This window comes from Trachemys scripta, chromosome 10 (genome assembly GCF_013100865.1).
Source record: "Trachemys scripta elegans isolate TJP31775 chromosome 10, CAS_Tse_1.0, whole genome shotgun sequence".
NCBI classification, from domain to species: Eukaryota; Metazoa; Chordata; order Testudines; family Emydidae; genus Trachemys; species Trachemys scripta.
Window position 1 is genome coordinate 74,585,727 of NC_048307.1, and position 12,033 is coordinate 74,597,759.

At 42.7% G+C, this 12,033-nt stretch overlaps 1 protein-coding gene across 4 annotated transcripts in view; it reads left to right on the forward strand.

Annotated features, from left to right (window-relative positions):
- The window catches only part of MCTP2 (multiple C2 and transmembrane domain containing 2), a 177,100-nt gene that overhangs the window by 104,476 nt on the left and 60,591 nt on the right, over positions 1-12,033 (forward strand). For all 4 annotated transcript variants that reach the window (XR_004647453.1, XM_034783932.1, XM_034783933.1 and 1 more), the window contains 3 exons: positions 3,333-3,434; positions 4,986-5,060; positions 5,869-5,988. Coding sequence is in view for 3 of the 4 variants with exons in the window: in XM_034783932.1 (XP_034639823.1) it covers positions 3,333-3,434; positions 4,986-5,060; positions 5,869-5,988 (297 nt within the window). In the remaining variant the exon portion in view is untranslated. The remainder of the gene's footprint in view (positions 1-3,332; positions 3,435-4,985; positions 5,061-5,868; positions 5,989-12,033) is intronic.

Genomic DNA, 12,033 nt, shown 5'->3' on the forward strand with positions numbered 1-12,033 from the left:
CGCCCCCTCTGTTTTTTCTTAAGAAGGTCAGGGAACTAGGAAATCAATATGAATGTTTAGTGTTGGACTGAACTATAATTTCACATCAACCCCTATATAAACCGAACAGAATTAAGAATAAGAAATAAAACTGACTGTTAACACTGCCAACAAAACTGTTGTTTTTCCCAATACAATTTTAAGTAAAGTATAAGAGTAATGGTGCTCACCTTTAAAAACATATTTGTAGCTGTTAAAAAGGTCTTCCAAGCCAAAACATTCTCTCAGATCCCATAGTTCATTGCAATGGGCATCAGTTCATTGTTGGTTCCAAACTTGCTGTACTAACACACATGGAGCCACACCCACTGCATTTGATTCTGCTCTCACTGTACAAATCTGGAGTGAAATCAATGGAATTTGTTCTGGTGTAAAATGGCGTGATGCCAGAATCAAACCCAGTAGATCTAGCTAAAGCAACTGTCATAGTACTGCATGTTTCTGCTTAGCCACATGTGGTACTACTATGTTTGATGCTTTCCCCATCTAGATATTTGAAATGGATAATTAACTAATATATACCAAGGACAGATAAAGAGTACTTTTCACCAGGTTATTGTCGAGGATGTTTTCCCCCATTAGGAACAGAGGAAGAGCTATGAGGAATGTGTATCTGAAAAATACAGGAAATCACTAAAACATATATAATTTAATTACCCAATTCATTTTAGCTCTTGATGTGAAATAAGCACAAAATTAACAGACGTACATTAAAGTCTGAATTGTGCTTTGAGTTACCTGTTGTGAATGTGTGTGCACATTTGCATCTCTGAGAAGTTGTTTTCAGCAGCATTCCTTCTACCTGTTGCAGAAATATTAACCAGAGTGTTCTCCAGGCTAACAGGCTGCAAGAGTTATTTGCCAGGAACCCAATCCATCTGGACTACTTTGTGGATTTTGATTGATTTATAATATTATCAAGGAAGAAAAATGTGAAGATGATCAATTCTCTGAGCTTTATGGAAGTTTGTTTATTTTTCAGAATAGGAGATATAACACAATCATTGGTTGGTGGACTAGAGTAGATAGGCTGCTTGGAAGACTGTATCTACAGATTTGAGGTTGCCATTGGTTGCAGGCCTTGTTCAAGCAGATTTAGAGTCTCTTGGGAAGCCATTTATTTGTGCTGTCTCCCTAGCTAGAATGCCTAAGATTCCATGTGTAATATCCTTCTGCTATTAATCTGCCCCAGATTCTTGTATCAGCTGGGTATGAGGAGTGAGTATAGAATTGGTATCATGTCCAGAATTGATGTGGGTGGGTTTATGGAGGGAATGACAGATGTAATACATGAAAGTTTCCTGTTAAAAAGCAGAGGTGAGTGAAAACTGTGATGTGCATCATCACAAACTCTGTCGAAAGAGAAGATATTCTGACTTCCCACAGTGCTTGAAGTCTTATCATATGTCTGTTTTGTAGGTCTGGTTGAAAAATTTTAAACAAAACATTGTCCTGTTTTGTTTTTTGTTTTTTAAGAGGTATTTGGTTGCAATCAAAATTTTCTGAGAAAAAAGACTGAGTTTGGTGGAATTTTCAGTTGGAAAAATTGAAACAAATTGTTTCATTTCTGATCTACAAATATTTTAGTTTGGGAATGTTGAAATGTTTGGTTTGACATTTCCAAATAAAATTTTTTTAAAACTTTTCATTCTGTGCAAAAAAAAAAAAAAAAAAAAAAAAAGTGATATTTTGACTTTGTCCTGAATTGGGACAAAACACCAAACCTCAAAATATCCATATTTTTAATAGATGAGAAATTCCACTATTTGATCAGCTTTAGCTGTTAATCAGCACAAAGCAGTTTACATTCCAGCCATATATTCTTGGAATATGAGGAATAAACATCACCTTAGCACTAGTAGCTCTGTTGTACTGAGAGACGACCTACAGGTCCAGACTTGGCAGCACTGTCTGAAACCATTGGGCTGTGAAGTGGCATCATATTTGTTGTCAACTTAGAAGGAGCTGCTTTCATGGAGGGTACTCCTTTTGTGTTGTATCCCATGTAGGTTCCACATACATGTGGTTTGAAATGCTCATTTAATGAAAGCAGAATCAATCTAAAATCAGACACTGTGCCCGTTTTTTTTTTTTTAAATGAAACACACAATACCAACCCCAAAACATCCTATCAGATGAAGCTTTGGATGACTGCATTAGTGGAAGCTGGAATTCCTGTTTGGATCCCACTGAGGATGCAAACATTTTCTTTATGGGGGTCCTCTTTCCTTTAACTCTTAGCCAGGAAAGGGATCAATCTGTTGAAAAACTATTCAGTACAGAGGAGGTGGAGCAGCATTGGGAAAGAAAGTGACCTTTCCCTTGTCCTGTGAAAACACTGCATTCCCGTTTGTGCCTTTTATTCCTTATCCATTTCCACCGTGGCTTGTATGAGCACTTGTACTAAATTAATGCCATGACAGCAATAGCTATTTTAAATATGGTTGCAATTTCATGCCCCCAAATTTCCTCTGTTATCTTTAATCTTTGATCATTACAGTCCCCAAATGGAGATTTTTCGGTGAGCTGCAGTTTTTATGTCGGTGCTGTTTAGAATTAGCTGGTCCGCTTCCTAAAAAGCCAAATGTTTAATCAATACATATCCTACTGTGTATAATAAATACATTTCTGCCATCACTTTTGAAGAGAGGATGCCATTGATTTGAGCCAAATAGTTTGCAAAATGGTAAAGGAGATGGGTTTTTTCATAGCTATTTAACATGACAGGGCCAACAGGCAGATTAGAGCATAGAAACAGCATCTGAAATTCTAAGGGGAAAGTCTCTTACAGGAATTTGTTTATTTTGAACATTTGTTACATTAACATTCGTTCCAATTGTAATGATTGATTGATTTGGACTCTCTTTGATCTATGGCTAATAATTTGACAACCTTTCAATAAACTGAGAATGTGGAGATTTGGTATTTTGATTTTGTTGTTGTTGTGTTTCTTTTTCTGATCTTTGGAAGAAAACTTCCATTTTAAATCTGTAATAACACAGGCTGATTACTTCCCATCAACTCACTGGCTTCCAGGACAGAATTTTCAGGCTGGTTATTGTTTGCACTGCTCTGCTATAAAAGTACAGGGTCTGTAAATTAAAATTGGACTGTAATAGTTTTAATCTGCAATTTTATAGTCCTCTAATCCAGTGATCATGTTGCATTTCAGGCTTTTACTATATTGCCATCTTTTCTGGAGGAGGGCAGTGGTTGGAAAGCTATTTTAGACACAGCAGAGAGTTAATATTTATTGATACACTTTATTATTTATTTATTTATTATAATTCTAGATTAGAAATGGACAGCAGTGTTGTTATACGTTGAAGAATAAAGACCTGGAACTTGCTTCAAAAGGAGTAGTTTGCTTGGAGTTGGATGTCCTATTTAATCCAGTAAGTTTAAATGTTTTCACTTAACTCATCCTCTGTATAAGAAACTGGAACGCCTAAACTTGCCAGTGCCAAGGGGTTTGGTTTTTTAAACACAGGAACTGAACAGAGAAGGTCCTGACCTGGTTGCATCTGGAGGGAAGGTTGGGCTTTATTCTTTTTATAAAGAAATACTGGCAGATCACAATGCTGCAACATTCCATCCAAGTTGATGTGACAATGAAATGGCAACTTTGGGCTGGGGATGACCACAGATGTTTTGGGAAGAGGTGTGGGTTATTGCACGCAAGGGCTTAATTTGCAGCAACAAAAAAGGGAGTTAATATTTACATTACTGTGCAGGAATTTTAACTACTAATTCTTCCCAGAAAGTTGACCCACAATATTCTATTCAGAGGGTGTTAACGGGAACAAAAACTCAGACATGGATCTGATGGTCTCAGCTTGCTTGTCCCGCCATCTCTTACTGAATTAAATTCTGTTTTACATTCGCTTTTGCTGGATGGAATGTAACTCAGCTCTTATTAGCTACTTATTACAGTGATGTAGGAAGCAAAGTTTTATTTATTTAAATGGCTGATAGGTACTCTTTTGCATTGAATGGAGTTTAGGTTTGGGATGTTGCTTTAGGGAACAATGATCAACACTCTTTGCCAAAGTACAAGCTCAAATATATTATGGCTCCCCTTTTCCGGAGGCTTTCAAAGATGTTCCCAGGCCATTTCTTTTTTCAGATAGACTGGAATCTACCTATTTAAGTATCTATTAGCCATCACTGTAGTGTCTGGGAACCTCTTTATAATCTTTAGTTTATTGTATTTACACAACACCGCAGTAAGATAGGAAGGTACTGTTTCCAATTTATAGATGGGATATTAAGGCCAGAGTAGGCTAGACCAAGGTCACACAAAAGTTTGTGACAGAGCCAGTGCCATGTCCACTTGACCATTCCCCTACCTATGGCTAAGATGCTACTTTTTGTGGTCTAAATTATGATACCATTACTCAGATTTGGGTAGCACTTTACTCCATGAGTCATTCCATTGACTTCAGTGGACCTATTATTAGAGTAAGGGAGTATTCAGCATGAATAAGTAAATCACAATCTGGCTTAAGTGGCTAAGGGTGTTACAGGAGTGTAAAATACTTTCGGCTGTTCTTGGATGTCCCTTCTAATACCTTAGTATTAAATATGCAGCATGAATAGGACATTTGGGGATGTGATCTTCAGTTCCCGTTTCTTTTTTTAGAACTTTTCTGTATGGGGTTGATCCAACAGAGGAACAGAAGGGAGTTTGCAGAGCTGTGTGCTGAGCGTAAGCATGGAGCTGCTCACCCCCTGCAGTCTGCCACTCTGCAGGCAGTTAGATCTATTGGAGTAACCTGGATGAGTGCCAGGATTGTGCAGAATAACTGATATGTACACCTAACACCTTGTCATAAACCATTTAGAGACTGAAACAAATAAATAAGTAAAGGACACCAGAGCTCCAAATCAATATGATTATACCAAGCTTGAATGGTAACATTCTAAATAAATTATTCCTTCCTCAGGTAAAAGCAAGTATCAGAACCTTCAAGCCACGAGAAAAGCGCTTCATTGGAGACAACCGCAAGTTTTCAAAGAAGGTAGGTTGACTCTGGCCGAGCTATCACTTCTGTTTGGGATGGCTTTTCAGTAGCTTCCCTAGTACACCCGGATGATAGAACCTGTGGTGGAAACTCTAGTTATGCATTGACTCACTGAACACAGATGTCAATTCTGTGTAGATTTCTGCATGTGTATAAATGCTGATTTGCATTCACACACAGTTGCTTCCTGATCTAACTCTGTGGTCCTACATCTCCCCAATTTCTGGAGGGAAAAGAATGGCTTAATAAAGAACTTTAACATATATGCATGTTGCACAGTTTATGGAATTTGAAACAAAAACCTATACTTTGGTTTCATCCTCAAAGAATAAACAAAAACAGTAAGATACTATAGAAATTTAATAAGGTTCTAAATCAATTACTATAAAAGTCTATAGTATTTAATTGAGACTAATATTCTTACTATTTTAACCATCTATAGCAAGAATATCATTTTTTATTCAATTCTATATGGAGATAGCCCAAACCCCTATGGAAAGGGTCTTATTTTCTGTGAAATTCTATAGGATTTTGCAATAAAGGGGGGGTTTTGTGGAGGGGGAAAAAGCTTCAATTCTTTTTCCTTCAGACTTGCAGATTTTGGGGGTGGAGGAAAGTGCTGACATATTTGGGTGCCATACAAAAACACACGGTAGCTAGAGTGTGTCTCTGAAATAGAAGCTGTAGCATACACACAAGCACAAAGCAATTGTAGCTTAAAATTGTCACTGTTCTTGAAGTGAAGTAGGAAATTGGAGCTTTTAATTAAATTCCTTTCTCTCCCCTCCCGTCCGACATTTACCAGATCTTATCGAGAAATGTTGATCGTGTGAAAAAAATCACCATGGCGATATGGAATACAATACAATTCCTAAGGAGCTGCTTTCTCTGGGAATCTACACTAAGGAGTGTGGTAGCATTTGTGGTAAGTGGATTTCTTCATATTCCATCAGACTAATGATATGAGGCATTGAGTCTTACAGTACTGTCCCCCTCCCTCAGCTTAAACTCTCTTGTTGGTGGTGTAACTATTATTGTCCTTCAGTTTTATTATTTAAATCACTGTAGTGCCCACAAGTCCCAAGCTTGATCAGGGTCTCCTTGTGCCAAATGCTAGACGAACACAATGGCGGTCCTTCTAGAGCAATCTCTCCCATATTTTCACCTGTTGCAGAGGCCTTCTGCACAACAGCACCCCTTCTGGGACCTTGTGCAGAGGAGCTATGTGGGCCCAAAGGCAGCACTGGGGGCCTCCAAAGGCTCTGAACATAAAGGTTGGATGGGCTGCACTGGCTCTCAATAGGTTTACACAGAGAAGAGTGTGACGACCAAGGACCTAGCGATCTAGAATCCCCACAAAGGGGTTATAGAAGGTCGTGTCGGCTGGAGTTGCGATAATGGAATGGCTGCAGCCCTGTGACCTACCTCTGGCTTGTTGTGCTGCTGATAAAGCACTGGAAGAATGAGACTATAGGGAACAATCCTTTATTGATGGGACAAGATGAACTAATAGGTCTTTTCCGTTCCAACTTTAATTTCAATGAGACTGCATTTTACTGTAGTTCAGCAATGCTTGCTATGCCCTGTTAGTTGAGGGTGTGCCGCTTGTCCGACTGCACACAAGCAGTTCTGTGCTGACATTAATTGTCTCTTGCAAGTCTGACCACCTGACTGTAATAACTAAAAAAAAATTTGGTCAGCAAGTCCCGGTGTGTTCTGAGAATTAACAGCCAAGTTCTCCACCTATCTGGCCCACTTTTCAGCTGTATTCTTTTTTCCCTCTTTGTAGTAAACACCCTGTTTTCAGCTTTCTCATCCACTCAAGCAGAAAGAGTTTCTCCTCCTTTTTATTCAGCAGTGTGGCATTTTCTTCATGCTTGAAATGTCTGGCATGCCATTAAAGGTTGCAAAATCGTTTTGTGGTGGTCCAGAGGGAAAAAAAAGTTTTTGAGTTAAGTGTTTATTAAACCAAATAACAGCCACATCTCCAAGTGTTTGCCTCCCTTTTTGTCTGTGAATTATAAGTTGCTTTAGGGTTCTTTTGATGAAAACACTTCACAGTGTATTTGCACAGATGAGTAAAGTGAGCTGTCGCTACTTGAAAGACGCATAGAGTAAAGACAGAGAAGCTGTCTTTCACCCTGCAGGTTGAGAGGGATCTGGCAGGCACGGTTGAGGAGGAAGAGAGGGTTTTTTTTGTTTGTTTTTGTTTTTTTACTTGTGTTGATAATGTACACAGTTGACTCTAAGAGCTTGAAAGGGTGAGGATTAGTGTTTTCCAGTCCATTCTCCAATTGAGATACTAATTTACCTTTCCCTGTGATGTAAACAGATATACTGAAACCCAAGGGGAAGAAGGCTCAGTTAATTTTAGTTCTTTCCTCTAGAACATGAAATTCTGGGTTCCTTGGACAATCTGCCACTCTTATGCTTGAGTTGCATGTGCAATAGCTGTGGTTCTGAGACCCATGTCTGTGTGTATTCTGAATGTGAAGGTAAAATTGGACTCTTAGTTGAAGCAGGTGTGTGTGAGTGCACTAGTGGAATTGCATGTTTGTACATACTGGAAATGGAAAAGAAGGTGAACATGCAGAGTGCCAAGTGCCCTGATTCAGCAAGTTACTTAAGCACATGCTTAAAGTTAGGCATATGGTTAAGTAGCTCGGTGAATCTGGCCAAAAACAAACTTGGAGATGTGTCTGTTTTTAGGCTGTGGAGAAATGTAACAATGTTAGCAAGTGAGGGCAACTGAAATATAAGGAAAAAATTAGAAAGTGTGTCTAGGACCAAGGAGCTATAGGTGATGATCCAGGATGCATCTAGAGAGGGGAAAATGGGGTCAGACAGTGAAAAGGACAATTTTCCAAATTCCTCTTTTTACTGTGTGTCATAGATGATATGTCATTTTGAGGGTTGGGGTGGTTGGGAAATTACTGTACAATGTTAAGATAATAGCGAGTAATTTTCCTCTGAAAACAAATTTTAAACCTAACTGATTCAGCATTAGTGTTAATTCTGCCCCCTTCACTATGAATATTTCCAGTGTCTCTGTTCATGGTTTTTAAAGTGCCTTTACCGTGGTCTCGGTGCAAAATAAAAACTGCATCTACAGTTCACACGCAGCTGGTCAAAGACGACTACAAACAATACTCCCATCCTGCCTAGAAACTTCTGCTCTTCCCTCCAAGTTTTTCAACCACTCTTTCCCCAAGCCAATGGAAAAGCCAGGGAAAACAGAGTTTAGGAGTACCCATTGGGTGTTCTTACCTACTCATTGACTAAATGAAAGGTTAATAAAAACCACTATGCTCCCAAAAGCAGCCCAGTTTTAGCTCAGCTTGTTCCACAGGTTTTTTACTGTGTGTCCACTCTGACATTAAACTCAGGAGAGGGGTCTGTATCCCCAAGACATCTCTTGCACCTTTCTTCTGGGTTCTATGCATAATTGGAAGTACAGGAGTTAATTAACGTCATTCGACCACAGTTGCTGAGGGTTGGTGTTGTGAATGGCATGTATTTTTAAAAAACTGTTTGTGCATGATTGTCAGGGCTTAGAATATGGCCAGAAACATAGGAAACCTCCACGCCTTCCGGCCCTGGGCTGTGTGCTGCTCTCACACCTCCATTACTGTGTACCGGGAATGTTTTCCCATCAATGTTGACAGGGTTGTGAGTTTGACAAGAGTATTTACTACTTCTGCTGGAGGCAAATTAGAGAAAGAGAGATGGACAGAACTACAGAGAGAGAGAGAGGAGGTCACGTGGGACCACAGGAGACTGTGAAGAGTGCTGTCTCCTTTTGCATCAATCTTTAGGGTAAAATCCTCCCAAGTTAAATCTCAGTGTTTGTCTCCTCTCCCATGGTGGAATATAAATAACATGTGAGTAGATTTCACATGCATACAAGTGAAAGCAAATTCCTCATCAACACTCAATCTGTTTAGAGTAATAGAATCATAGGGTTAGAAGAGACTGCAATGGTCATCTAGTCTAGCCTCCTGCCAAGATGCAGGATTTGTTGTGTCTAAACCATCTAAGACAGATGGCTCCAACCTCCTTTTGAAAACCTCCAGTGAAGAAGCTTCCACAACCTCCCTAGGCAGTCTGCTCCATTGTCCTACTGTTCTTACAGTTAGGAAATCTAAGGCCTTGTCTACACTACGAGAGTAGTTCGATTTTACTTAAATCGAATATTTGGAATCGATATTGCAAAGTCGAACGTGTGTGTCCACACTAAGGACAGTAATTCGACTTTGTGAGTCCACACTAACGGGGAAAGCGTCGACATTGGAAGCGGTGCACTGTGGGCAGCTATCCCACAGTTCCCGCAGTCCCCGCTGCCCATTGGAATTCTGGGTCGAGCCACCAATGCCTTCTGGGTAAAAAAATGTGTCGAGGGTGCTTTTGGGTAACTGTCGTCATTCATCCATCACTCACTCCCGCCCTCCCTCCCTCCCTGAAAGCGCCGGCGGGAAATCATTTCGCGCACTTTTCAAGTCATTGACAGCGCGGACGCCACAGCACTGTGAGCATGGAGCCCGCTGCAACCATCGCTGCAGTTGTGGCCGCTCTCAACGCCTCGCAGCTTATCATACAGGTTGCCCTGAGGCAGATGCAGAAAAGTCAGGCGAGGAGGCTACGTCAACGCGGTGATGGCCTGAAGTCTGAGAGTAGCACAGACCTCTCAGAAAGCAGGGGACCCAGCGCCGAGGACATCACGGTGGCAATGGGTCATGTTGATGCCGTGGAACGGCGATTCTGGGCACGGGAAACAAGCACTGAGTGGTGGGACCGCATAGTGCTGCAGGTCTGGGATGAATCACAGTGGCTGCGAAACTTCCGCATGCGGAAGGGAACTTTCCTTGAACTTTGTGAGTTGCTGTCCCCTGCCCTGAAGCGCAATGACACCCGGATGCGACCAGCCCTGACTGTCCAGAAGCGAGTGGCCATAGCCCTCTGGAAGCTTGCAACGCCTGACTGCTACCGGTCAGTCGCGAGCCAGTTTGGGGTGGGCAAATCTACCGTGGGGGTTGTTGTGATGCAAGTAGCCAAGGCAATCGTTGATGTACTGCTGCCAAAGGTAGTGACCCTGGGAAACTTGGAGGCGATCATAGATGGCTTCGCAGCGATGGGATTCCCAAACTGCGGTGGGGCCATAGATGGAACTCACATCCCTATCCTGGCACCGGACCACCAGGCCAGCCAGTACATTAACAGAAAGGGCTACTTTTCAATGGTGCTGCAAGCACTGGTGGACCACAGGGGACGTTTTACCAACATCAATGTCGGATGGCCGGGCAAGGTTCATGACGCTCGTGTTTTCAGGAACTCTGGTCTGTTTAGACGGCTGCAGCAAGGTATTTACTTCCCGGACCACAAAATAACTGTTGGGGATGTGGAGATGCCTATAGTCATCCTCGGGGACCCAGCCTACCCGCTAATGCCCTGGCTCATGAAGCCCTATACAGGTGCCCTGGACACTGAAAAAGAACTCTTCAACTACCGGCTGAGCAAGTGCAGAATGGTGGTGGAGTGTGCTTTTGGCCGTCTCAAGGGGAGATGGAGAAGCTTGCTGACTCGCTGTGATCTCAGCGAAACCAATATCCCCATTGTTATAGCAGCTTGCTGTGTGCTCCACAATCTCTGTGAGAGCAAGGGGGAGACCTTTATGGCGGGGTGGGAGGTTGAGGAAATTAGCCTGGCTGCTGATTACTCACAGCCAGACAGCCGGGCGATTAGAAGAGACCAGCGGGAAGCGCTGTGCATCCGGGAGGCTTTGAAAGCAAAGTTCCTGAGTGAGCAGGGTAACCTGTGACTTTCTAATTTTGTGTACAGAGAAGCCTTCACCCCACTTCCAACACACGTTTCAAAATAAAAATAGTTCTACTTTGTTAAAGCACACCGTTTTCTTTAATACTGTTTTCGCGGGAATTTTTAAAAACTGGGACGCAGACTGTGGTGCGGAGCGGGTGTAGTGTAGTCGCGCGAATGCAGCTTCTAAACTCAAGGACTGACAGGCTCCGCTGCGGTGGGATGGTTCTTTCAACGGAGCCTGTCACCCCTCCTGATAGGGACTGTGTGTATGGGGGGTCTATGTGACTTTGTGGCAGGGGGGGGACGGTTACAGATCCCCTGCTGTGTGGCTCTGTGATCCTGCCTAAGGACCGCCGCTTAAGATCTCTAACTGCCCTCCCCTGCCACAAAGTCACAGAGCAACCCACCCCCCACCACATAACATGAAAAGAACCTCCCAGACTAACCAGGGTAAGTAGTCACTGCATCACTGCACTATGTATGTGCCCTGCTGCTGTGCCTGCCCCCGACTATGTACCCTGCCAAAGGTGACTGTCCTGTCCAATTACCAACCCCCTTTCCCCCCCTCCTCCAAAAGAACATGATGGAAACAGTAGTTAACAGAAACATATTTTTTATTATCAACTACACATGGGACTGGGAAGTGAAACTTGGACGGGGGCTTGTGTCAGGCGGGAAGGAAAGAACTTGTCAAACTTTGGGGAATGAGAGCCTTCTGCTGCTCGAGCTCTCTGCAGGGGTGGAGTGAGAGTTAGCAGGGACTCTGCCGCCTCTCCTTCTGTGCACTTTGGGTGAAGGGAGTATGGGACTTGGTGGCGGGGGAGGGCGGTTAGAGATGGACTGCAGCGGGGCTCTGTCCTCCTGCCTCCGTTCCTGCAGAACATCCACAAGGCGCCGGAGCGTGTCCGTTTGCTCCCTCAGTAGTCCAAGCAGGGTTTGAGTCGCCTGCTGGTCTTCCTGACGCCACCTCTCCTCCCGATCCATGTTGGCTTGGTGCATTTGGGACAAGTTCTCCCGCCACTGGGTCTGCTGTGCTGCCTGGGCTCGGGAGCAGGCTATAAGCTCTGAGAACATGTCCTCCCGTGTCCTCTTCTTCTTATGCCTAATCCTCCCTAGCCTCTGGGAGTGTGATGACAGGCTAGGTTGTGAGACAGTC